Source organism: Leucoraja erinacea, unplaced genomic scaffold (genome assembly GCF_028641065.1).
Source record: "Leucoraja erinacea ecotype New England unplaced genomic scaffold, Leri_hhj_1 Leri_112S, whole genome shotgun sequence".
Classification (NCBI taxonomy): Eukaryota; Metazoa; Chordata; class Chondrichthyes; order Rajiformes; family Rajidae; genus Leucoraja; species Leucoraja erinaceus.
In genome coordinates, this window is record NW_026575374.1 from 268775 (window position 1) to 293515 (window position 24741).

At 45.8% G+C, this 24741-nt stretch overlaps 1 protein-coding gene and 1 long non-coding RNA gene across 2 annotated transcripts; one reads left to right on the forward strand and one right to left on the reverse strand.

Annotated features, from left to right (window-relative positions):
• The first annotated feature begins 4445 nt into the window (after nt 1-4445).
• LOC129715339 (histone H1.1-like) lies at nt 4446-6845 on the forward strand. The gene has a single exon (XM_055665212.1). The coding sequence runs from the start codon at nt 5132-5134 to the stop codon at nt 5942-5944; it is 813 nt and encodes a 270-aa protein (XP_055521187.1). The 5' UTR covers nt 4446-5131; the 3' UTR covers nt 5945-6845.
• Nucleotides 6846-17961: 11116 nt separating this feature from the next.
• On the reverse strand, nt 17962-22714 carry LOC129715348 (uncharacterized). Its single transcript, XR_008726483.1, has 2 exons — nt 19762-22714; nt 17962-18757 (listed from the first exon to the last, which is right to left on the reverse strand). It is a non-coding gene; the product is annotated as an uncharacterized LOC129715348 (long non-coding RNA).
• Between the last annotated feature and the right edge of the window lie 2027 nt (nt 22715-24741).

Here is a 24741-nt window from a genome sequence, read left to right on the forward strand (position 1 = left end):
GGTCTTTACCGAAACATGGCTCAATGACAACATCCCGGATAATGCCATCGAGCTGGATGGGCGCACTGTCTTCAGGGCCGACAGAACAGCGGAGGACTCCGGTAAGACCAAGGATGGCAGACTGTGCATTTATGTGAACAACTCATGGTGTATGGACGTTGTTAGGATTGGTAGTCACTGCTCTGCTGACCTGGAATACCCGATGATAAAGTGCAGGCCCTTCTATCTGCCCAGAGAATTTACATCGATTGTTATCACTGCAGTCTATGTACCCCCGGACGCTAATGCCAGGCTAGCAATGGAAGAGCTGCAAGCTGCTATCAGCCAACAACTAACTGCACACCCAGAGGGGTCTTTTATTGTTGCAGGTGATTTTAACCACTCCAACCTTAAAACTGTACTCCCCAGGTTCCATCAACATGTCTCCTGTCCAACCAGAGGAGACAATATTCTGGATTTAGTATAATTACTGAATAATATTACTGAAGCCTACAAAGCCCTCCCCCTCCCCCACCTGGGTCAGTCTGACCACCTCTCTCTGTTCCTGCTCCCCAAATACACACCTCTCATCAGACGTGTGAAACCAACTGTGCGGACAGTGAAGGTTTGGCCTGAGGGGGCTGTCTCTGCCCTACAGGAACAGTTTCAGCAAACAGACTGGAGTCTGTTTGCCACCCAGGCCACCTTTGACTCCCAAGTGGACATTAACACATACACCTCATCCGTTTTGGACTATATAAAATTCTGCACCGACAACGTCACTACCCATAAACAAATAAAGACCTTCCCTAATCAGAAGCCGTGGATGAGCAGAGAGGTCAGACTCTTGCTGAAGGCTCGCGATGCCGCTTTTAGATCTGGTGACGCTGAGGGATACAGCTCATCCAGGGTCAACGTGAAAAAGGGAATCAGGAGCGCTAAACTCAAACACAAACGGCAGATCGAGGAGCATTTTCAAAACAACTCTGACCCCAGACGCATGTGGCAAGGCATCAAGTCCATTGCCGACTACCATAAAGTTAACACCCCCCCACCCCAGACAACGCCTCCCTTCTTGACGAGCGAAACTACTTCTATGCTCGTTTTGACCAGGACAACAAAATACCAGCCATCAAAGCTGCCCCACCCCCGAACGAACAACCCCTCAGTCTCTCCACCTCTGCTGTACAAGGCGCACTGAGCAAGGTGAATGAACACAAAGCCACCAGCCCCGATGGTATCCCCGGGCATGTGCTCAGGGCATGTGCTGGACAACTATCCCTGGTCTTCACCGACATTTTCAATCTGTCACTGGCCCAGGGTGTCGTCACTACTTGCCTCAAGACCTCAACCATTGTGCCAGTGCCCAAAAAGTCAGCTTCAGGGAGTCTCAACGACTTCCGCCCAGTGGCACTCACCCCTGTCATCGCAAAGTGCTTTGAGCAGATGATCTTGGCTCACCTCAAAGCCAGCCTCCCCCCCACACTGGACCCCCATCAGTTTGCCTACCGGACCAACAGGTCTACAGAGGACGCCATATCGGCGGCCCTACACTCTGCCCTGACCCACCTGGACTACAACAACTCCTACATCAGGTTGTTGTTCATCGACTTCAGCTCCGCCTTTAACACTGTCATCCCCGCCAGCTTGACACTGGATTTCCTCACCAACAGACCACAGTCTGTTAGGATCAACAACCTGACCTCCACTCTAACACTGAACACCGGCGTGCCACACCGGCTGTTTGCTCAGCCCTCTCCTCTACTCCCTCTTCACCCATGACTGCGTCCCTAAGTATGGCTCCAACGCCATCATAAAATTTGCCGATGACACCACGGTGGTAGGACTGATCAGCGACAACAATGAATCAGCCTATAGGGAGGAGGTCCAGAACCTGGCAGCCTGGTGTGCCAACAATAACCTCGTCCTCAACTCCAAGAAGACGAAGGAAATCATTTTTGACTTCAGGAAGACCAGAGGTGGCAGACATACCCCCATCCACATAAACGGGACTGAGGTGGAGCGCGTCTCCAACTACAAATTCCTCGGGGTACACATCTCAGAGGATCTGTCCTGGTCCCTCAATACCACCAAATTGATCAAAAAGGCGCAGCAGCGCCTTTACTTTCTGAGGAGGCTCAAGAAAGCTCACCTGTCCCCCCAGATCCTGTCCAACTTCTACCGCTGTACCATCAAAAGCATCCTGACCACCTGCTTCACGGTATGGTACAGCAGCTGCACCGCAGCTGACAGGAAGGCACTGCAACGGGTGGTGAAAACCGCTCAGCACATCATCGGTGCCCCGCTCCCTGCCATGGATGCCCTCCACCGAAAACGGTGTCTGAGACGGGCCGGGAAAATCATCAAGGACCCCTCTCACCCTAACCATGGACTGTTTGCCCTCCTCCCATCAGGGAGGTGGTCCAGGAGCCTCAGGTCTCGCACAAGCAGGCTGAGGAACAGCTTTTTCAACAACACCATTACACTGCTGAACTCAGTCCCGTCGCTAGCTATCTTTAGACTCTCCCATTTTATACAGTTATTTGCCTATGTACCAGTTGTAATTCATCCACAATCCACACATTGTTAACCAGCATTTTTTATTTTTATTGTATGCTTATTTTGTATTTTAATTTTTAGTTCTACTATCTTGCACTATGACTATGACCAGACACTAAACCATAGGATATTTGCGCTAAACTGCATTTCGTTGTACCTATACTCGTAGTTGTGCAATAACAATAAAGTTGAATTGAATTGAAAAAGAAACGCGTACTTTCCTACATGTTAAAAACCGCCAAAATGTTCAATTTTTGCGCTGTAAAAAATTGTGGAAGTCGGGATGAGACATGTACCCAACTTCAGAATTCCAAAGGTGAAGCGAAATGAAGGTAAAGAGAAGCGAGAACTGAAAGGACAACAACAGCTAAAGTGCTTGGCGAACATTGGCTGTGCAGATATCGGAATTAAAAATATTGGGAATTATCGCGTTTGCTCACTGCATTTCATCAACAGTAAAAAGTCGCAGAAGTGATACATCTAGCTTGTAAATATTGCTTCAGAGGCGTTTTCGTTTTGTATGTAAAAACCCACTTGAGAACCATGGGCGATTTAAAAATTTTACAGCCAGATTTATCACTTCTGAAACGTTTTAGTTGCCAAAGGAATCAAGAAAAAACGCAAATAATGCCTTAGTTGATGAAATGCAGTGAGCAAACGGCCAATGTTCGCCAAACACTCTGTCTGTTGTTGTCCCTTCAGCTCTCGCTTCTATCTACCGTCATTTCTCCTCACTTTTGAAATTCTGAAGTAGGCTAAATGTCTCTCACGCTTATCCCGATTTCCATTATTATTTACAGCGCAAAAATTGACAATTTCGGCGTGTTTTAACGGACCCGCTACGCTGGAAACAATGGCAAGCGCCTACCTGCGGTTCATCTCGTGTACTCCATTTGGCGTAGCGAAGTAACAGTATGGGTCATGGGTCGTGACCCGACTGCCGTGAAACCTCCCTATAATCCAATGAGACTATAGAGTCTCGAGATTTGTTCGTCAAAAAAGTTCAGCTGCAGGCTTATAACGCGTGCATGCAATCAAATACAAAACTGAATTTTCTGAGTAAATATGGATCATGGAACCTAGCGTTCATTTTTTATTCACAGGAGGGGAAATAAAATGTCTCAAAAGTGTGTCACGCCTGTACCAGTTACAGATAAATGAGGATGTTCCAGATAAATATGATCAGCGCTCACCTCTCTCCGACATTTCTTAGGATATTTACTTATGTCCTGTTATTAATTTGTTTGTTTTAATAAAGGAGTTCCGAAACGCTCTGTAGCAATCAAGTGCCTTGGAACAATTAGAAAGACCCAGGTTGGCTGATTAATGTGATCCGACGTGGGAAAAAAAAAACTAATTACAAAATAAAAACCACAGGTCAGCCACTGCCTTGACCCGAGCCAATCCCTTGTCTGCAACTTCCACACTACCAGAGGCAGGGGACGCAGGTGGTCTACCCAACTATTGCTGTTGTGTTTTACTCAACAACGCTATATTTTCCCAAGGATGGTGTAAGAAAAGCTACGCGTCCATACATTGTAAATTCCCAGGCATGGACAGGTGCAGAAAACACCTCCGCCTTGTCTGGGGAACATCTTATTTTCAAACCGTTTGGGAAGCAATGCTGCTAATTTGGCTGCTACTACATTTTACATTTTAACTGAAAATGTACGTTCAACCCTGACACTACACCCACTTGAATGTCTTGTTACTAAAATAACATTTACTATATAATTGATAATTGTATGCGTATTTGTTGTGTAATTACGTTAATATACCTGTACAGCTACATGCCATGAATTATATTGTTCCGTTCCCGGTGCATATGACAAATAAACACACTTACATCTTGAAATATAGGTGCCTGTGAGAGGGCTCCACAAATTGACCGGAATTGCAATCTAATAAACATACGGATTGCTGCTTGCAGTCTTTGGAGTGGGAAATGTAGTGCAATACGGTTCAATAGGGAGTGTTTTGTTTCGAAAGAAAGAAACTCTAATTCATTTTCAGTAATTCTTTCTCAGATGTGAAATGCAGACTCAATTTTAGGGAGTGTATGAAGGAAGAAACTCGTGTAATTGCAGATAAGCCTTAAAATCCTTAAGCAAAGGGGTTTTAAGATGCATTTTGATCCTTGCTTTTATTAAGACCTCCAGTTTAAATTCCATTTGGAATATTTAGGAGGACCAAGAAACCAAGAAAGACCATCAAACGCACAACCGAATTTAAAACGACAATTTGGTCACGTGTTACATTACTGTTGATTGAAGCTTCCAGGATGCAATGTAGCCATTGTATTGTCAGTGTATAACGAATACATCATTACCTCTTGAAAAACGATTTAAAGGCATAAGAAAATAGACCGGTGGGACGACCGTACATGGAACCAAAGATTATAGAGGCAAGGAGCATCTTAGTCGGATTGGATTTTAGTTAGACTGAAGGGCCTGTTTCCGGGTTTGCTCTTCCTCGTCCGCCTCCGCCACATATAAACGGCTGCTGGCGCTCGTAGCTCCACTAGTTTCGGCCGCTCCTGGAGATTGGCATCGAGAGCAAAAAGTGGAAAGAACAGGTTTCGGGCTACTCCGGCATGGCTGAGAATCAAAAGCTGGAATTTCCCGGCGACTCCGGCGGACGGGGAGGTGGGGGCGCAGATGGAGGAGGCGGTGGAAGTGACACCACCCCGCCTCAGGCTCGCCCAGCGCCGGATAAGGGGGCAGCGGTGAAGAAGAAGGGGCGGCCGCGGAAGCAACAACAGGTTCAGCCACAGCCCAAGCGAGTGAAGCTGCCCAAGAAGGCGCCGGTCGGCCCTACAGTCACCGAGCGCGTCTTATCGGTGGCGGCGTCCAGCATGGAGCGACGCGGCATCTCGCTGGTCGCCCTGAAGAAAGCGCTGTCGGCCATGGGCTACGACGTGAGCCACAACAACAGCCGCGTCAACCGGACGGTGCGGCAGCTGGTGCAGAGGGGCTCGCTGGTGCGGACCAGCGGCACCGGCGCCTCCGGCTCCTTCAGGTTTAACCGGACAGCGGCGCCCAAGCGGGAGAAGGCGGGAGTGGCCCGCAGGATGGTGGCGTCTAAACGGGAGAAGAAAGTGGCGGCGGCGCTCCGCAAGCCCACCACCACCCTTTCCAAGAGGTCGGCGACCAAGAGGACCAAACATCAAAGCAGGACCACCGACCGACCCTTCAAGCGCCGCCCAAGGACGGTCGGTCGTCCCCACGCCAAGGCCCGGTCCCGCCTCCAGCCCAGGGGAGACGGACCCCGGGGAACGCGGGTCTACCGCAAGCACCAGTCGGTCAAAAGCAGGAAGGCGGCCCGCGGACGAATCCAACGCACGGTGGTGCGTCCCCGTAAAATCCGGACCCAGGGGCTGGTAGAAGGAACCATTCTCGCCTGTTGATGTTGCCTCGAAGGGGTTAGAACTTATAAAAGGCTCTTTTCAGAGCCACTAAATGATCAAGATAACAGCAAAACCGTTCCACGGGAACATAAAACAACTAACAGTATCACAAGCCAAAAAAAAGCTTATCGGAAGAAAATTGATATATTGATTTGGATTAATTTTCTCAGAATTATTGCACAGTAGCTGGTGAAACGCTAGGCATTTTAGATGTGCTGTGCTTTGCAAGTCATATCCTAAATTATTTTACAGAATTATCTTATATTTGGGAACATGGGTGTTTGTATCAATTTTGATGTATTTTGAAAATCACAAGTATGCAATCCAAAATAGCTAATTTGTCAACAATTCGACGCCAACAAAGTTCTTAAAAGAGCAGTTTGGCGGTTTAATGCCAGCTTTTGATGAAGTCGCTACTTGGGGATGGTACATGTGGTGAACGTTTTTGTCCCTTCCGAGACGGCGTGTTTCGCGGGCAGCAGGGCGGCACTTTGGATCTCCCGGGAAGAGATGGTCTGGCGGCGGGTCTAATGCACCAGAGGGGAAGACTCCGAGGCGATGCGCTAAAATATGTTGGAGAACGAGTGGATGACACTGGATCTTTGCTCGTAGCCTTGGAAGACTTGATGAAGGTGGACCTGTTTCAGCACCTTGTAGATGATCGCTCTCTCCTTTCTGCTCTTCCTGTGTTACTTGTCGCCTTTCCTGCTCATGTTCATGGCAGTTTCTCCAAGCCCTTCTTTGAAATGGTGCCTTTGGAACACTAGCGAGGTACTTGTGGAAACAGCAAAGCGATAGGCATTTCAAAGCGTTCAAGCCGACCTAACTCAAAATGAGTAGGAAACTCTAGATACTGGTTTAAACCGAAGATAGACACAAAAAGCTGGAATAACTCAGCGGGACAGGCAGCATCTACGGAGCGAAGGAATGGGTGACATTTCTGTCTGAAGAAGGGTCTCGACCTGAAACGTCACCCATTCTTTCTCTCCAGAGATGCTGCCTGTCCCGCTGAGTTACTCCAGCTTTTTGTGTTCTAACTCAAAATGAAGTCCGCATGAAATATCATGCAATTGCCATCCCCGTCGCCTCCCCGGTCGAGGCAGCGGTATGCAAATGAAGGATGGGTAATCGTTGATTCCAATTGGTTAATCATTGTTCCGTTGCACCAATCACGGCAGGCACACGTTTATTTTTTGCAACTGGAAGGAGAACGTGGGCGGGAAGAATCCTGTCATTTCAGCCTGAAGAAGGGTTTAGGCCCGAAACGTTGCCTATTTCCTTCGCTCCATAGATGCTGCTGCACCCGCTGAGTTTCTCCAGCATTTAATATCCACTTTAATATAAAAACTTTGTCTACCGCGACAACCGCATTCAAATACATTGATTTGAGTTGCAAAGCTAAAAGAAATCTGGTGAGTCTCGAGATATGGAAATTCAACTCCGTGAATGGAAAAGGAATGGCTGTGAGGAAAATCGATGCCAAAACAAAGGCTTCTGCTACCACAACAAAATTATTTTTCAAATAAATCACGGTAGACATATTTTACCTGGTGTCGCTGGCAAAATTGCCATTTGCCTACGAGATTATTTATGCTACCGAGTCTGTTACATTTTGGATTTAGGTTTAGATTTATTTTAATTATTGTCGTTTTCAGCGAATTTTTTTTTACATTTCATCCAGTCAAATTATATAATACGATAGATTAATACAGTCAAGCCAAACTCCAGTACAATATGTAGGTAAAGTGGATCAGGCGCCTCTCCAAGAATCCGAACACTCGGCTCGGACGTAGTCTGCGGCGCCACGGATCGCCGGAACAGCGGTGCAAAACATCAACAAATTCACCTCGGCAAGTCGATCCCTGCAAATCCAACCAACCACTGCCAGGACAACGGGCCACTATGGCCAAGTTATAACTCTACTTTTAAAAACAAAATTGGACTTGAATCATATCATATGGTGCTGGAAATGTGACGACACTGAGTTCTGTCTCAGTATCATCTACTGTTCCTATATTTTTGTACTTTAGCATGATTATGCTTATGTAGAGTAAGATTTCGACTGAACAGTATGCAAAAAAAGGAATGGCACTACATGTGACAATAAAGTACCATGAACCCGTTGAACGGAGTGCACGATATTGCCGAGCATCATTTCCAGAGACAAAATCAAATATCCACAATGGGGTATATAGAAACATAGAAAATAGGTGCAGGAGTAGGCCATTCGGCCCTTCGAGCCTGCACCGCCATTCAATATGATCATTCAACTCAGTATCCTGTACCTGCCTTATCTCCATACCCCCTGATCCCTTTAGCCACAAGGGCCACATCCAACTACCACTTAAATATAGCCAACGAACTGGCCTCAACTACCTTCTGTGGCAGAGAATTCCAGAGATTCACCACTCTGTGAAAAATGTTTTTTCTCATCTCGGTCCTAAAAGATTTCCCCCCTTGTTCTGGACTTCCCCAACATCGGGAACAATCTTCCTGCATCTAGCCTGTCCAACCCCTTAAGAATGTTGTAAGTTTCTATAAGATCCCCCCTCAATCTTCTAAATTCTAGCGAGTACAAGCCCAGTCTATCCAGTCTTTCTTCATATGAAAGTCCTGACATCCCAGGAATCAGTCTGGTGAACATTTTCTGTACTCCCTCTATGGCAAGAATGTCTTTCCTGAGATTAGGAGACCTAAACTGTACGGAATACTGCAGGTGTGGTCTCACCAAGACCCTGTACAACTGCAATAAAACATCCCTGCTCCTATACTCAAATCCTTTTGCTATGAATGCTAACATACCATTCGCTTTCTTCACTGCCTGCTGCACCTGCATTCCTACTTTCAATGACTGGTGTACCACGCAAACTTGGAGATGTTGCATTCAATTCCCTCGTCCCTATGTCATTGAACAGTCGCCAAGCTTATGGAGCAATTGTTCACAAGCCCAATAACCAGGGGAAGAAGCTGTTCCTGAGTGTGATGGTCTATGGTGACACCTATGGTGTTCGGTGCAGGAAATTGTATGCCATGGATAAATAGGGCTCGCTCAGTCAGAAAACATGGTCGGCATGGATGAATTCGGCCAAAGGTCCTGTATTGTTGCTGCTCAGCTCTGCGACTCTATGATTCTATAAATGATGATAGATCACAGCAAAATTATGATTTGTGTTTTTGTTCCATTTAATGACTGGTTGCAAAGTAACACAAAACCTCAATGTGCTGGAGTATTCACTGCAAATAAATGTCCTCACATTTATCTTCAATATACAAAAACTGACACTTGATTTCAGAATCAGAATCAGAATGCTTTATTGTCATTGCATGTCACATACAACGAGATTACTGTGTCTCTCCATTTAAATATAACTTCAAACATTCACATACTTTTTACACTCCCTCCCTCCCCAAACCCACCCATGGATTCACATTTACATAAATTAACACTGTCTCCTTCCCCATAACCCGCTCCCAAGACAGAGTTCAGTTCCAAGATTGCTGATGGGTAAAAGCTGTTCTTGAGTCTGGCAGTGCGTGACTTTAGCGACCTGTACCTTTTTCCTGAGGGCAGCAGTGTGAAAAGGTGGTGACAAGGATGTGTAATGTCTTTCACGATATTACAGGTCCTGCTGCGGCATCTGCAGTGGTAAATGTCCTCCAGAGGGGGCAGGGGGAGTTCAATGATACCCTGGGCAGTTTTTATCACCCTCTGGAGAGCTGCTGTGTCAGCTGCTGAACAGTTCCCAAACCAGGCAGTTATGCAGTAAGTCAGTATGCTTTCTACCGAACAGCAGTAGAATGACCAGCAGTTTAGCAGACAGATGGGCCTTCCTCAGTGTTCTGAGGAAGTAAAGTCTCTGTTGCGCCTTTTTCACAACTACAGCAGAGTTCACAGACCATTTAAGATCCTCACTGATGTTGATCCCCAGAAATTTAAAACTAGGCACCCTCTCCACCTCCTCGCCCCCTATCTCCAGTGTCCTGAGCTCCGATCTATGTCGCCTGAAATCAGTGATGATCTCCTTTGTCTTTTTAGTGTTCAGAGAGAAATTGTTGTGAGCACACCACTCGGAAAGTCTGTGCACCTCCTCTCTATAGGCGACCTCATTCCCATTTGAGATGAGCCCCACTACGGATGTGTCGTCCGCAAATTTTATGATCCTATTTGCGGGGTGATGGGGCAACCAAGATAGGGCGTAGAGGAGCGGACTGAGCACACAGCCCTGTGGTGCTCCTGTGCTGAGGGTCAGGGATGTCGACGTGTAGGGTCCAAGTCTCACCGTCTGCGGGCGTTCACTGAGAAAGTCCAGTATCCACCAACACAGTTGACTACTGAGGCCAAGGTCTAGTATTTTTGTGATCAGCTTGCTGGGTATGATTGTATTAAAAGCTGAGCTGTAATCAACAAAAAGCATCCTGACATATGACCCCTTCTCCTCTAGGTGTTGTAGTGCAGCATGGAGGACAGTGTTTATGGCATCCTCTGTAGATCTATTAGCCCTATATGCATACTGGTGTGGGTCGAGTGAGGGGGGGAGAGATAATTTAAGGTGACCTAGGACCAGCCTTTGAAAGCACTTGGAGACTACAGATGTAAGAGCAACGGGCCTGTAGTCATTGAGGGAGTTGACGTTTGTCTGCTTGGGCACCGGGATGATAGTGGTGGTTTTCAGGCACGTTGGCACGGAGGAGTGTGCTAGGGAAAGGTTAAAAATGTCTGTGAATACCCCAGCGAGCTGGTGAGCACAGTCCCAGAGCATCCTGCCTGGGATCTCATCCGGGCCAGCAGCCTTACTAGCATTAACAGTTCTCAGGGCCCGCTTTACCTCCTCTAACTGATGGGTAAGCGGCTGGTCAGCAGGGTCCAGTTGGAGAGAGGTTCTTTCATTCGGACCTCTCTTGAAACGGGCAAAAAAGTGGTTGAGCTCCTCTGCCAGCGATGTATTTGCAGCTGTCGGTGGGTCCTTGCTGCCCCTGAGGTTTGTTAGGTGATGGATGTATTCCCTGCCACATGCGTGCTGTATCCCTGGAGGTGAAATGGTCCTCGATGTTCTTGTAGGACATTTTAGCTGGTTTAATGCCCCGCTTAAGGTTGTGTCTGGCAGCGCTGTACAGTTCTTTGTTGCCAGATTTGTGGGCCAAGTCAGAAAACGCTGGACCTCCGTAGTCATGCATGGTTTGCTGTTCGGAAAGACACGGATGCACTTGTTGATGGTGACACATTCCACACAACATCTGATGTAGAAGTGTACTGCTGCAGCGTACTCTTCTAGGTCCTGGTTATAAAATAGACTCCAGTCTGTGCTCTGAAAGCAGTCCTGCAGTTGTGAGGTTGCATCCTCTGGCCAAGTTTTAATGATCCTGGTAGTGGGTTTCTGCTTTCTACTGATGGGGATGTAGGCTGGGATTAACAACAATGACCGGTGGTCTGACTGTCCAAGGGGGGGAAGGGGTAAGGCTCTGTAACCTTTAGGAATGTTAGAATAAACACAGTCTAGTGTGTTTTCCTCTCGAGTTGGGCATTTAACATGTTGCACAAACCGTGGCAGTACTTTCTTTAAGTAGGTGTGATTAAAGTCACCAGCCACGATAAAAACCCCATCAGGATGTGAGTTCTGTTGTTTGTTGATCGCATTTAGCAGGTAGCCCAGTGCTATATTAGCTTTAGCCTCCGGAGCTAAGTACACAGCTGTAATAAAAACCACAGAAAACTCTCTTGGGAGATGGTAGGGTCTGCATTTAACTGCCATTATTTCTAGGTTTGGTGAGCAATGTATCTCAGTAACAGTAACATCTGTAGTCCAGTTATTGTTCGTAAAAACAACCAGGCCCCTCCCACATTGTTTACCTGAGGCTTCAGTTCTGTCGCTCCGGTGAGTAGCCCGGCCCGCTAGCTCGATAGCAGCATCAGGTATTCCAGGATGGAGCCAGGCCTCACTGATTATCAGAACACAACTATCCTGGATAGCTGATTGTGATGATAAACAGAGTCTTAGTTTGTCCATCTTGTTGTTAAGAGACCTGGCGTTGGAGACAAAGAGGCTGGGGAGTGGTGGTCTGTGGGGGATTCCTCTTTAGCCGAGTTAGCACTCTGGCTCTATGCCCTCGCTTCCGTTTGGGGTCTCTCCGTCTCTTGCGGTGACTGTTGGGGGAGGTTATCCATGGGGACCCCGGTGCTCTGCTGATCTCTGCTGGAATCTTGTGTGTATGTTGGAAAGTACACAAAACCCCCAGTTGTTGCGTCGTTCCAATAAAAGTTAGCGATTCTCGGGTGAATCGAATCGTGTTTGGTCTACCCTGGCACAATTCCCACCAAACAAACATAGATAAGACGAAAAAACAGTTCAATCTAGGAGAGCTCACAGCCGCAGCGTCCTGGGTCATGTTCACATGTTCTATGAGTTGAATTAGGGCATTCGGCCCATCAAATCGACTCTACCATTCAATCATGGCTGATCTATCTTTCCCTCTCAATACCATTCTCCTGCCTTTGCCCCATAATCCCTGACACCATTACTAATCAAGTATATTTCAATCTCTGTCTTATAAATATCCATTGACGGCCTCCACAGCTGTTTGTGGCAATGATTTTCACAGATTCACCACCCTCTGATTAAGGAAATTCCTTCCCATCTTTCTACCCGTTCATCATTTTATTCTGAGGCTATGCCCTCTGATCCTAAACTCAGTGGAAACATCCGCTCTGCATTCACTCTATCCAGGCCTTTCACTATTTGGTAAGTTTAAATGAGGACCCCTTCATCCTTCTAAACTCCAGCGAGTAGATGACCAGTGCTTTTAAACGCTCATCATATGTTAACTCAATCATTCCTGGAATCAATCTCGTAAACCTCTCCAACACCGGCAGATCCTTCCTCAGATATGGGGCCCAAAACTGCTCGCAATCCTCCATAGAAACATAGAAATTAGGTGCAGGAGTAGGCCATTCGGCCCTTTGAGTCTGCACCACCATTCAATATGATCATGGCTGATCATCCAACTCAGTATCCCGTACCTGCCTTCTCTCCATACCCCCTGATCCCCTAGTTGTGGATGCCGTCAACTTAGATTTATCTGGATGGAGATGACCCCAGAGGCTGGAGCTCCGGCAACTCTATCCCTGGCTGCGCGGCGCTCCAAATCCAGCGCGTTCCGCGGCAGGACGCCCGCAGCCCCAGCTCCGCGATGTTGGGAGTCGGCGGCCACAGCGCTGGGATACCAGCGGGGAGCGGGCAATGCCTTACCGGGTCGCCGTGCTGTAAGCTCTGGAGCGCTGTGGCCGCCGACTCCCAACATTGCGGAGCTGGGGCTGCGGGCGTCCGGCCGCAGGCCGCACTGAATTTGGAGCGCCGCGCAGCCAGGGGTAGAGTTGCCGGGGTCGGAGCTACAACCGGCGCTGCCTGCAGCCGGACGCCCGCAGCCCCAGCTCCGCGATGTTGGGAGTCGGCGGCCACAGCGCTCTGGAGCTTACTGCATGGTGACCCGGTAAGGCATTGCCTGCTCCCCGCCTCTCCGACCAGGTAGTTGACTAAGAATTAAAGTTTCCCCCTTCCCCCTCCCCCCTTCACATAAAAGCCCTCCAAACTAACTGACTAACATTTAAGCAATGATTTACAGATGTTTAAGTGTCTCCCCGGTCTCCGGGGAGGAGGCAGCCGCTACAGTAGCACAGACCTGGGTTGACCGTGGGTCGTTTCGGGTCAAGTTTGGCGCCAAACGCGAGCTTTGGTGTGCAGACGACATCCTGGAAAAAATGTCCAGTTTTCGGAGCTTTTCAGTTTCCGGAACTCCGGATAAAAAAGGTTGTGCACCTGTATCATCAAAATATGCCATGACAATATGTTTTGTTTCCTAAGTATTGCCAAGGCCAGTTTTATTATCTTGGTGAACAGTCTTGGGGCTGAAGTTTAGCCCATTAGGCAACATTATACTCTGCCATAGTTGCCCCATCTTGTTAAATTTTAGGTATCGACAATGATCCCTTCATGTCTCCCAAAATAAGTGTAACATTCCCCCTGTTAGTGCTGATCGTACACCTTTGTGTTCAGGAAAGAACCAGATCCACCTACCTCCCTGGTTGCCGGTGGTACGTCCCTTTCTTCAATTTCTGCCTCTTCTGTGGAAGGCACCGGAATGCATGGTTGGCACGTTTTCCATGAGGGTCACTCTGGGCCTTGGCCTAAAAAAGGCCCTCATGCTTTCACCCGCGTTCTGGTGTTGATGCCTGCTGGTGGCTGCATAAGGGTGCTACCTTCTGAGGTGTGTGGTCTGCCCGTTGCTGATGACGCTGTCATGAGCCCGACGGCTTTAAACTCTTCATCAAGCTATTTTACTTGTTTAGACAAGTTTCCCCACACGGTTGTGTTGCAGCTGTTCCACATAACCCTGCAGATTTCGGGTTTAGTGCAGGTTTACTGTGCTCTCGCAAGCAATTGTTTTCATAGTGGGTTTTGCACAGCAATGTCAGCCCTGCTGAATGCCGTCATCTCTGTACGATTGTCTGAGCGAGCAACCAATGATATGCCCACTGTCAGAAGTTTTAGAATCTTCTGCAGTTTGACCTCCTGGGTTTTTGGTCAGTCCCACTGTACCCTCAGATCGCATTGTTTGCTGCAGACACTTTTAACGAAGTAAAGTTCACAGGATGCATATACTTCTTCGTAATTTCGTTACCTGTTCCTGCAGAGGATGGAAGTACAGGTAGTCGATGCTGGCCGCCAGCTTGGTCTGCAATGGTACTCCTGCTTTCGTTGATCCGCAAATTTGGTGAATTTGTAGCTCCCAGTAGCTCCTTAGGATTCTGCACCCCCAGCACACTGCCGTTTTCTTCAGCCTTGATCAGGACCAGCCCAGCCCTGGTCCACAATGTTCTCCTCTGTCGAGGGAGATGCATTGTTTTACAGCCCTCGATAAAGTGCTGTTGTGGGAGTGTGAAGACTCCCATAGTGAGCTTGCTCCATCTCCCGGAGCAAGTCACGGGCGGACCTCTGCTGCACTCGGGCAGCGCGTCCTCTTGGCCGGACTCAGACAAGTATGATCGGCCGGGCTGAATCCTGCTGGGCTTTGCCTCCAGCCCACTGCGCTGATTTGAGCTGTACGGCTCATGGCGCTGGATTCAGCTTAGTAGAGTTGGAGTCGGTAAGCAGACCATAGTAACCACTTCAATGGTCACTTCCACTGCCCTTGGGCAGTACGTCCCCCTGGCCGGGCTCCCTGAGTCTATCGGCCGGACCGACTACTGTTCTGGTTGCCTCCAGCCCACTGCGCTGTTTCCGGGTATACAGCTCGCGGTGCTGGGCTCAGCCTGCGCCCGTCGTCCTCGGCTGTCGGCTGCCGGAACCTTCCTAGTCCCTCACAGACTGCGGTCCTGGAGCTGCTGGTCGCCCATGGCTGTCAGCTGCCGGGACCTTCCTGGTTCCCCGCAACCTGCGATCCTGGAGCCGCTGGTCGCCCATGGCTGTCAGCTGCCGGGACCTACCTGGTTCCCCGCAGCCTGTGGTCCAGGTCTCCGTTTTTTCTTCCCCTTGTCCAACGTGCTGCAACATCAAACACAGCAAGGGGAAGAAATACAACTTCACGTAAATTTTTTCTTCTTACCTTGTAGGTCCGTTTCAATTTTTCCGTGGGAGCGCTCCACCCCCGCCCGTCGCTGTTGCACTGCGTGAGACGCTATGTCGCGCACGCGTGCTGGTGGGATCTTCACGTAGACACTCACGTGACTCCGAAGTAAAATTGTAAATTGTCTCTAGTTGTTTCAAGGCTTCAAGGTCTGTTTATTGTCACATGTACCACTTAAGGCACAGTGGAATTCTAATTACCATACTAGAAAAAAAGCAACAAGACACACCACAACATAAAAGTTAACATAAGCCTCCACCTCAGCTGATTCCCCATGATCCTCACTGTGATGGAAGGCAATAAAGTCCAATCTTCTCTCTTTATTCTCCCGCGTTGGGGTGATCGAAGCTCCCGCGTCGGGGCAGTCGAAGCTCCTGCGGCTTGGAGTTGCCGGTCGGTTTCTGACCAGAGACCACGAGCTCCACGATGTTAAAGTCTGCAGTTTCCTGCGGTAAAGCTCAGAGGTCGATCCCTGGCAAAGCGATCGCGGGCTCCGTGTAATTAAGTCCGCAGGCACCCGCGGTGGAGCTCTCGAAGTCGGTCTCCAGCAAAGGCCCCCAACTCCACAATGTTGTGCTGCAGTGTGGACCGAGATACGATACGGAAAAAAATCACATCTCCGTCGAGGTAAGAGATAAGAAAAAGGTTCCCCCCAACTCCCACCACCCCCCCCCCCCCCCCCCCCCCCCCCCCCCCCCCCCGCCCCCCCCCCCCCCCCCGCCCCCGTTATAACAAGCTAAAGAACACTAAAAACATACGTTTAACACAGATAAACAAACAACAAAAGAAGGAAGGGACAAATAAACTGTTGGCAAGGCAGCCATTGTTGGCGGCACCCGCTGGCAATAGCTGTGTACGATAGCGTTAATGTGCAGGGATCGCTGGTCAATGTGGACTTATATGCCTGAAGGGCCTGCTTCCACACTGTATCTCTAAACTAAAGAAACTTCAAACTAAACTAAACTTACACATAAAGAGATTACTGAAGGATATAATTAGGTGCAGTGAGAGGACCAAGATTTGACAAATGCAATGTGATGTAGGAAAATGTGAAATTGGCCAATTTGATGGGAAGCATAAAAAGGCATGTTATTTAATCCAGATAAACATGAGGGATTGTATTTTGAAATGTCAAACATTAATGGAGCATATACAATAAATGGCACGGCCTCAGAAATGTTGATCTGCAGAGGAATCTTGGCGTGTAATGTCATAGCTCATTGAAAATGGTGACACGAGTAGAGGAAGACAGTCAGCATGATTGTCTTCAGAGGCCAACACAGTTAATATAAGAGTTGGGATGTCATGTTGCTGATGTCTAGCAATACCTAGCCGATACGGTAAACACGGTTCGTTCATTGAAGGTCTAAGGTCAAAAGGGATAGGAACAAAATTATGCCATTCGGCCCATCAAGTCTACTCTTCCATTCAATCGTGGCTGATATATCTCTCCTAACCCCTGCTTTTTCCCCATAACCCCTGACACCCGAACTAATCAAAAATCTATCCATCACCACCATCTGACGAAAGAGATTCCTCCTCATCTCCTTCCTAAAAAAATGTTCTTTAATTCTGAGGCTAGGACCTCTAGTCCCGGACTCTTCTACTAGTGGAAACATTCTCTCCACATCCACTCTTATCAAATTGCTTCTCTATTCAGTACTTTTCAAGAAGACCCCCACTCATTCTTTGAAATTCCTCTAACCTGGTACAGGCCCCGTACCATCAAACGCCCCTCATATTGAAAAAGCTACTTATTTTAACTACTAAACCAGGTTCGCTTCTTAATAAAGAGACACCACACAAACTGTTTGGTAGACCAGTTCAAAACTTTACTTAACATCGGCCGATGGAAGGGAGGGAGAACTCCAGTCAAGTGACCAACACAGACACTTGACTGTCCTCAGCCACCTTCCCTTAACAACAGAATTACATTGCCTTAAATAGGTTTATTTTGTCCCCTTAACACCTTCCACAGACATTAATCATGTCAGAGGTACAAGAAAAGGTTTCCACAGAATACATCACATCAAACCTTTTGTTTACATGGTACAAGATATACTAAAAACATTGGCTATTTGCTTTATCTCCAAATAGACCACCCCTAGCTCTTTTCGCTGCTTGCTCTGTCATTTGGTCCCTCATAAACATAGGTCATTTGTTTACAAAGATGTGACTGTTTATTTCTCTCTTCCTTTATTGCCTCCTCCCCCATAAACATTGGTCATTTGGTTTATGGCATCTTACTTTCAAAGATATCTCTCTAGCTCCTTCACTTGGGAGACAATGTTATCTCACACACCCCGCAACCTGAGGAAAGCCTAATTTGACACTAAATATAAGCTGTAAGCTAGCCCAGAAACCAATTTAATATCTTCTTATATTTTTAACTAAAACTCGGCTTCATCATTCCATCCTTTTATCAAAATTTTGATAACAACTACAGTCCTTGCTGAGTACATACGAAAGACCATAAGCATCTCATCAGACAAATTAATAGTACACTAGTAACACAATCAATTCATAGTGGACAATCGTTTCACAAGTCCCTCCAAACATTTTAAATGGCCACCAACCTCCCCCGGATGTGACACTAAGATACTACCATAGGACAGGAAAAGGATCATAAAAATTGCTCAGCCTTTATTCGGCTTCATTTGGATTTCCCTGTGTGCTGGTGTAACTGGTTCATGCTTCTCTTGTGTGGCACTGCATTTGCAACATAACAATGCCCTGTCACAAATATACTGTTTCCTTAAAATACACCAGTGCCTTGGTTGTGGCAAAAACAGGTAGATTTAACTGGCCTTTGCAGACCTCTTACTGTCTGTAGTCAGGGTATCTTTGCTGTGCTTGTCATGTTTGACTTAAATCTTGTTTAAAAGGAGGTGTGTACCATCCTTTAAATGTGTGTTAGTCCGCAAGTTTGCCATTCTGAAGAAAGTTCAGTCCATGTGGGCTGGGCCACCCCAGAATAAAGGAACATCAATAGCCCATCGTCCCTGTTTCCACAAACTGTTCACAGTCAATCAAATGTATCCAGCGATGATGATCTTCAATCTTTACAGCAGTTCATGTTGTTAGCAACACTTGGTTGTTCTTTTCAATACAGTTTCAATTTCTTCTTGTCCCAGCACCCCCATCGTATAGCTTTTATGGCTCCCAGCAAAGCTCCTCCAACCTGGGAATGTAGATCTGGCAAGACATGGGTTAATTGCCGACCATACATAATTAGTTAATTGCCCAGGGCCTGTAAGTGGCTTCCCCCCACTCTCCAGGGGCAATAAAAAGTTGTAAATCTTGTTCACCAGCTGAGTTTCGCCAGCACTTTTGTCTACCTTTGATCCTTCATCTGTTCCTTCCTAACACTTACTTCGCTGTGAATTTATTCTTTAATCCGATTATATCTGAAGAGGCTCTCCCCACCTAAATATTCAATTCTCCAAATATGTTCTCTTCCCCAATCTACTTTATCTTCTCACCTTTCATCCCTCATTGTGAGTTCCCTCAAACCTCCTTTTTGTAAGTCATAAGACAATTTTTCATCTACCTTCATTTCACTCACACAGCACATGCTTCAACATCTTTTTGTTTGCTTCAAAACAGTAATCTTGCTTCATTTGCATTTTAAAAGACAACCTCTGTTATCATATCAAAACAAACTTTCCCAAAAGAACTCATTCAGAATCAGTAATCAATAATACATTTACTTTTCTCTGTAATTTTGACATTTCCAATCTCATTTAACACTTTAATCGGGATGAGTCTTTTTTTAACTTGGTTCAAAAGATTTATAATCATCCAACACATTAGCACACCATAAACTTTGTCTATTTGCATTTTAAAGGACAAACTATTTAAAGTGACACACAACTTTGCTCATTGCTTTGAATTTCACACATTCCACATACAAAAACATTGTTTTCCAAGCAGTACATATACAAAAACATTGTTTTACCAGCAGTATATAATATTTCATTTTTAAAGACATCTCTTTGTAATTTACTTTCCCTTTTTCTGACAAGACTTCTGTTTACCAAAATCCTGGTTACCTAACCCTAATTGGACATTGATCCAGATCATGATTAGTCAGACTCCCCTTGACTTTTCAGTCTCCCTATCCTATCCTCATTTCTCCATTGAATTTTCCTTCATCCCCAATTTTTATAACATAGTTGCTTGTCAGAAAAAGGATTTACCTCCTGGGTAATTTTGTTTTGCAATCCCCATTGACTCTTTCCACCATCCCAGATGCCTGTGGGTGGTGTACACAGTGAATTGCTGTTGGATATTAAAATGTGCACATATTTCCTTATTATTGGTGGTTGGTAGAGCTTTACTCCACCTACTAAATAAATCTAAAATCACTACGCAATATTTATAACACTGGGCCCTTGGCATCTCAATAAAATCAATCTGTATGCATTCAAACGATCATGATGGCATTGGTGTCACCCCTGAGGGTATCTTAAAATGGTTTGCCTGGATTATTTCATTGGCAAATTTTACATTCAGAGGCCTGCTTCAGTGCCTCATCAAATTTTCGGGTGCCACCACATTTCCTTTGTTATCCTATCATTCCCTCCTTACCAGCATGGGTAAGACGGGTAAAAATGTATCGTTATACACCAACTTGTCCAAGCGGGGTGTGCTGAATCAATGGCACAGCCCTCTTGTTTCCATAGTTATTATTATATACAAGAGGCGTCCCTCTGTAATGTACATACCTCCCTCATATCTGGCAGGACCGTTCTATTTGCTAGTATCTGTTTACCAGATGTCACCACGCATTTGGATGTACAGGCTGCTTGCTTGGATACACTATCGGCAAATTCATTACCTTTTGCTATAGGGTCCCCAGCACCAGTGTGTGCAGTACATTTAATAATGATCAGCTGTTCTGGTAGCATCAATGCCTTAAACAAATTACGCACAGAAAGGCATTCCCGTGCTCCCAATCCTGGAGAGCTTTGTAAGGTCAGAACTTCAAGGTATAGGGATGTTACTGATGGAACTGTCCCAGGTAAAGATGCCATTGCTACTGGTAGGGCATAGGGAGGTGGACATCTCACAAGATTATCTAACTCCTCCTCATTTTCATTACCAAATAGGGTCGTCGTGCCAGACATGAAGTCTCCTCCAGAGGATTTACCAGTACTGGGTTTATTTTTTACGAACCATCACCTGTTTCTCACCTCCTGCCTGTCTTTTAATTCTATTCTCTTGTTCCTCTGCCCACTGGCATTCTAGTTGCAATTAATTCCATCCTTTCCTAGTGCTATCCTAGTTTCTTAACTCTATCTAGCAAAGTTACAAAATTGTGAGATTTAAAAAAAATCAAGTCTGCAATTTATCCCATCAGATAAAGCATAACAATAAGTTTAATTTGACACCTAATTCACTTTCATATCTCAAGTAATAAAAAGGTTATGGCCATTTTCATACTCGGAAATTAGCATCTTGTTCCCTATTGATTTTCTATGGACATAACAAAAAAACTGTGATCATGGACCGTCAAAAGCCCATAACCTTCTTAAAAATTAAGAGAACTGAATGAAATTTTCAGTTATCATAGATTAAACCATTCTGACACAAATATAAAATAATCTTACTTGGATGACCTGAAATAAAAGCATATAATTAGTTAGTTACCCAATTGTAGCTAATTTCAAACTTCAATTACTAGATCTAAACATATATCTATTTCTTAATAAATGATTAACATTTTTAAATAGCCTAAGTGTCCAAATTATATTCACAAATAATTCACAATAAAACATGATTTTTAAATCTCATTTACATCAATTTATAGGCCAAATGGAAGGAATTTAGTGTTCAATTGCTGTAAACCAAAGCCCACCTTAAATCGGCTTTCTAGTGGGTTCCTGTGAAGAAAAATACTGCGGGATATAAAAAGCCCAAAATGAGCTACTCGCTATAGAAAACTTTATTTACAGGGTTCTTAAGAAGCCCCTTTTAATGTAAACATAAAGTACATACCGGTACTTGTTTGCTTTATAAAACCCTGGGACTGCGAGAGGTCGAGGATCTAGAGAATGACCTCCAAACTACTACAACCACCATACAAGGCCATAAAAACCAATAACACCCTTTGCGACGGGGTCCCCCAGCGATTCTCCGTCAATGATTCACTAGGCTGAACATTTTTGACTGCAACAGCCCAGTAAAAATCGCGTTTTAAACCTGCCCCCTCTAAACAGCGCCAAAAGCACGCACACGGCCTGGGCAGATTCTCATTGACAATTCAGGTAGGTTTTGTAACATACCTACTCTATCCCCTTCTTACATGCAGTATCCATCCAACTTCGAACTCTACTCTCCTCATGCTTCTCCTCTGTTCCTGATTTCCATGTTTTAATTCCTTTCTTCCATTTCTTTCCTGTCTTCCTTTCCCATATCAACACCTCTGCTTATTTAATTGTCTCAACATACCATGTGCCCCCTACAGGCCAGGCTTCATCCCCTAACCATTTGGTCAACTTGTAACTTAACATTCTAAATTTCTTATTATACTTAGGATTCAAATAACACATATATAGGACTGGTTTCCAGAGCATTCCCCATAGATAGATAGAAAGAGAGAGAGAGAAAACAGACTTCTTAATTCCGAATCGTTCCAAATATATCAACCAGGCCGACCCACTAAATGAGACCCCAGTTTCTCAATTTGGCTGACTTTTTAATTCCGAATAGTTCCAAATATATCAACCAGGCCGACTCGCTACTCGAGACCCCAGTTTCTCAATTTGGCTGACCTTTTTTAACTCTTTAATATACGACCCAAGTGTCTCAACGAAGCCGACTTGCTAACCAAGACCCCCGTTTCTCAACCTGGCAGACGTCTTAACTCTTAAAATAAGCCCCAGGTGTCTCAACGAAGCAGACCCGCGAACCGGGACCCCCGTTTCTCAACCTAGCAGACTTCTTAATTCTTTAATATACAACGCCACTTATTTCTCAATCCGACAACGCTTCGGATGTCTCAATAAGCCAGACGCACACCTCAACCCCCGTATCTCAACCCGACAAATCACGGATGTCTCAACGAGGCCGATGAGCCCTTAGTAGAGAGAGAAAAAGAGAAAACAAAGAGAGATAGACAGAGAGAGAAAAAGAGAAAGAGAAACCGCTCAAGTCCTTAAAAATATACACAATTCCGTCTTATAAATACATACACAATATCCCTTCTTAAAAAAAAACCATATAAAGCCCAACTGGTCTTACCTTTGTCTGTTTCGAAGAACCTCGGCAGGGAACCAAGTCAACCTCTGATAAAGGATCACAGATGTTCCCGGGAGTTTCTAGGGAGTCGGTCTTACAAGGGGGCCGATAGAGCTCAGTTATCTCCCTTCCAATCCCGGCAACCTCCGCAACCTCTTGCACAGTCAGCTGTTGATGTGTTCCCAGCGAGGCCTGCATAACTACGCCAATGAAAAAGCTACTTATTTTAACTACTAAACCAGGTTCGCTTCTTAATAAACAGACACCACACAAACTGTTTGGTAGACCAGTTCAAAACTTTACTTAACATCGGCCGATGGAAGGGAGGGAGAACTCCAGTCAAGTGACCAACACAGACACTTGACTGTCCTCAGCCACCTTCCCTTAACAACAGAATTACATTGCCTTAAATAGGTTTATTTTGTCCCCTTAACACCTTCCACAGACATTAATCATGTCAGAGGTACAGGAAAAGGTTTCCACAGAATACATCACATCAAACCTTTTGTTTACATGGTACAAGATATACTAAAAACATTGGCTATTTGCTTTATCTCCAAATAGACCACCCCTAGCTCTTTTCGCTGCATCCTCTGTCATTTGGTCCCTCATAAACATAGGTCATTTGTTTACAAAGATGTGACTGTTTATTTCTCTCTTCCTTTATTGCCTCCTCCCCCATAAACATTGGTCATTTGGTTTATGGCATCTTACTTTCAAAGATATCTCTCTAGCTCCTTCACTTGGGAGACAATGTTATCTCACACACCCCGCAACCTGAGGAAAGCCTAATTTGACACTAAATATAAGCTGTAAGCTAGCCCAGAAACCAATTTAATATCTTCTTATATTTTTAACTAAAACTCGGCTTCATCAATATGTTAACCCACTCATTCCTGGATCGTTCTTTTAAACCCTCTCCAGAGCCAGCACATCCTTCCTCAGATATGCTGCCTAAAATTGCTCACAATACTCCAAATGCATCCTGACCACTGCCTATAGAACCTCAGCATTACATCCCTGTTTTTGTATTCTCACCCTCTTGAAATAAATTATAGCATTGTGTTTGCTTTCTTCAAAAGATTTTGTTAATGCTGAGATCCTTGCATTAGGATCTCTTCCCCCAGATCAAGCTTTCTTGATTTCCATCAGTTTCCTTCTCTATATCCCCTTCTATGATTCAGCTTTAGCCCCCCCCCCCCCCCCCCCCACACCCACACACACACACACACACCCAACCATCCCTCTCTCTCCCTCTTACATTCCTCTCTATTATTCTCTCTCACACATTCCCCTTTTAGAAACACACATGACAATTTATTTTTATATATCTTTACTTGAGTTTTTACTGTACTCCTCTGATTGGAAATTAATGCTGCATTTATTGTGATTCTCTTTCTTTTGCAGATACACTCTTCTCTCGCCCTTCCCTTCTTTCCCGTCAGGACCCATGACTTTGCCTGGGCTGAGTCTGCTCAGCTCCTTCCTCAGCTGCTCAGCCTTGATGGTCAGGCACGACAAAGAAAGGGCAGAGGAACTTGACCAGGGGGATTGAGGTGGAGAATCTGTCAGGGAGCAGGGGGGAAGGGGGGCAGTAGCCCCACCAACAAATTTATTTAAAAAACAGGTTTAGCTCGTTAGCCCAGTCCTGATTGCTTTCCGTCCACATGCCACTGGTCTTCCTGTAGCCTGTAATACTCTTCATACCGCACCACACATCCTTCATGTTGTTCTGCTGAAGATTCAGCTCCAGTTTCCTCCTGTTGGCATCCTTGCCATGTCTCAGTCCTGCCGTTAGGTGCCCTTCCTTAAGAACCGATACACTGGCACTGGAGAAAATACAAAGGACATGTCGTAGCTAATGACTGGGATGAGGGGATCGTCCTATCATGGGTAGCTAAAGAAATGTATTCTTCAGAAGTTAGAAAAATGAGTGG

Bases quoted from the DNA above. Each gene is read 5' to 3' on its own strand.
- LOC129715339 (XM_055665212.1), top strand. From the start codon at position 5,132: ATGGCTGAGAATCAAAAGCTGGAATTTCCCGGCGACTCCGGCGGACGG.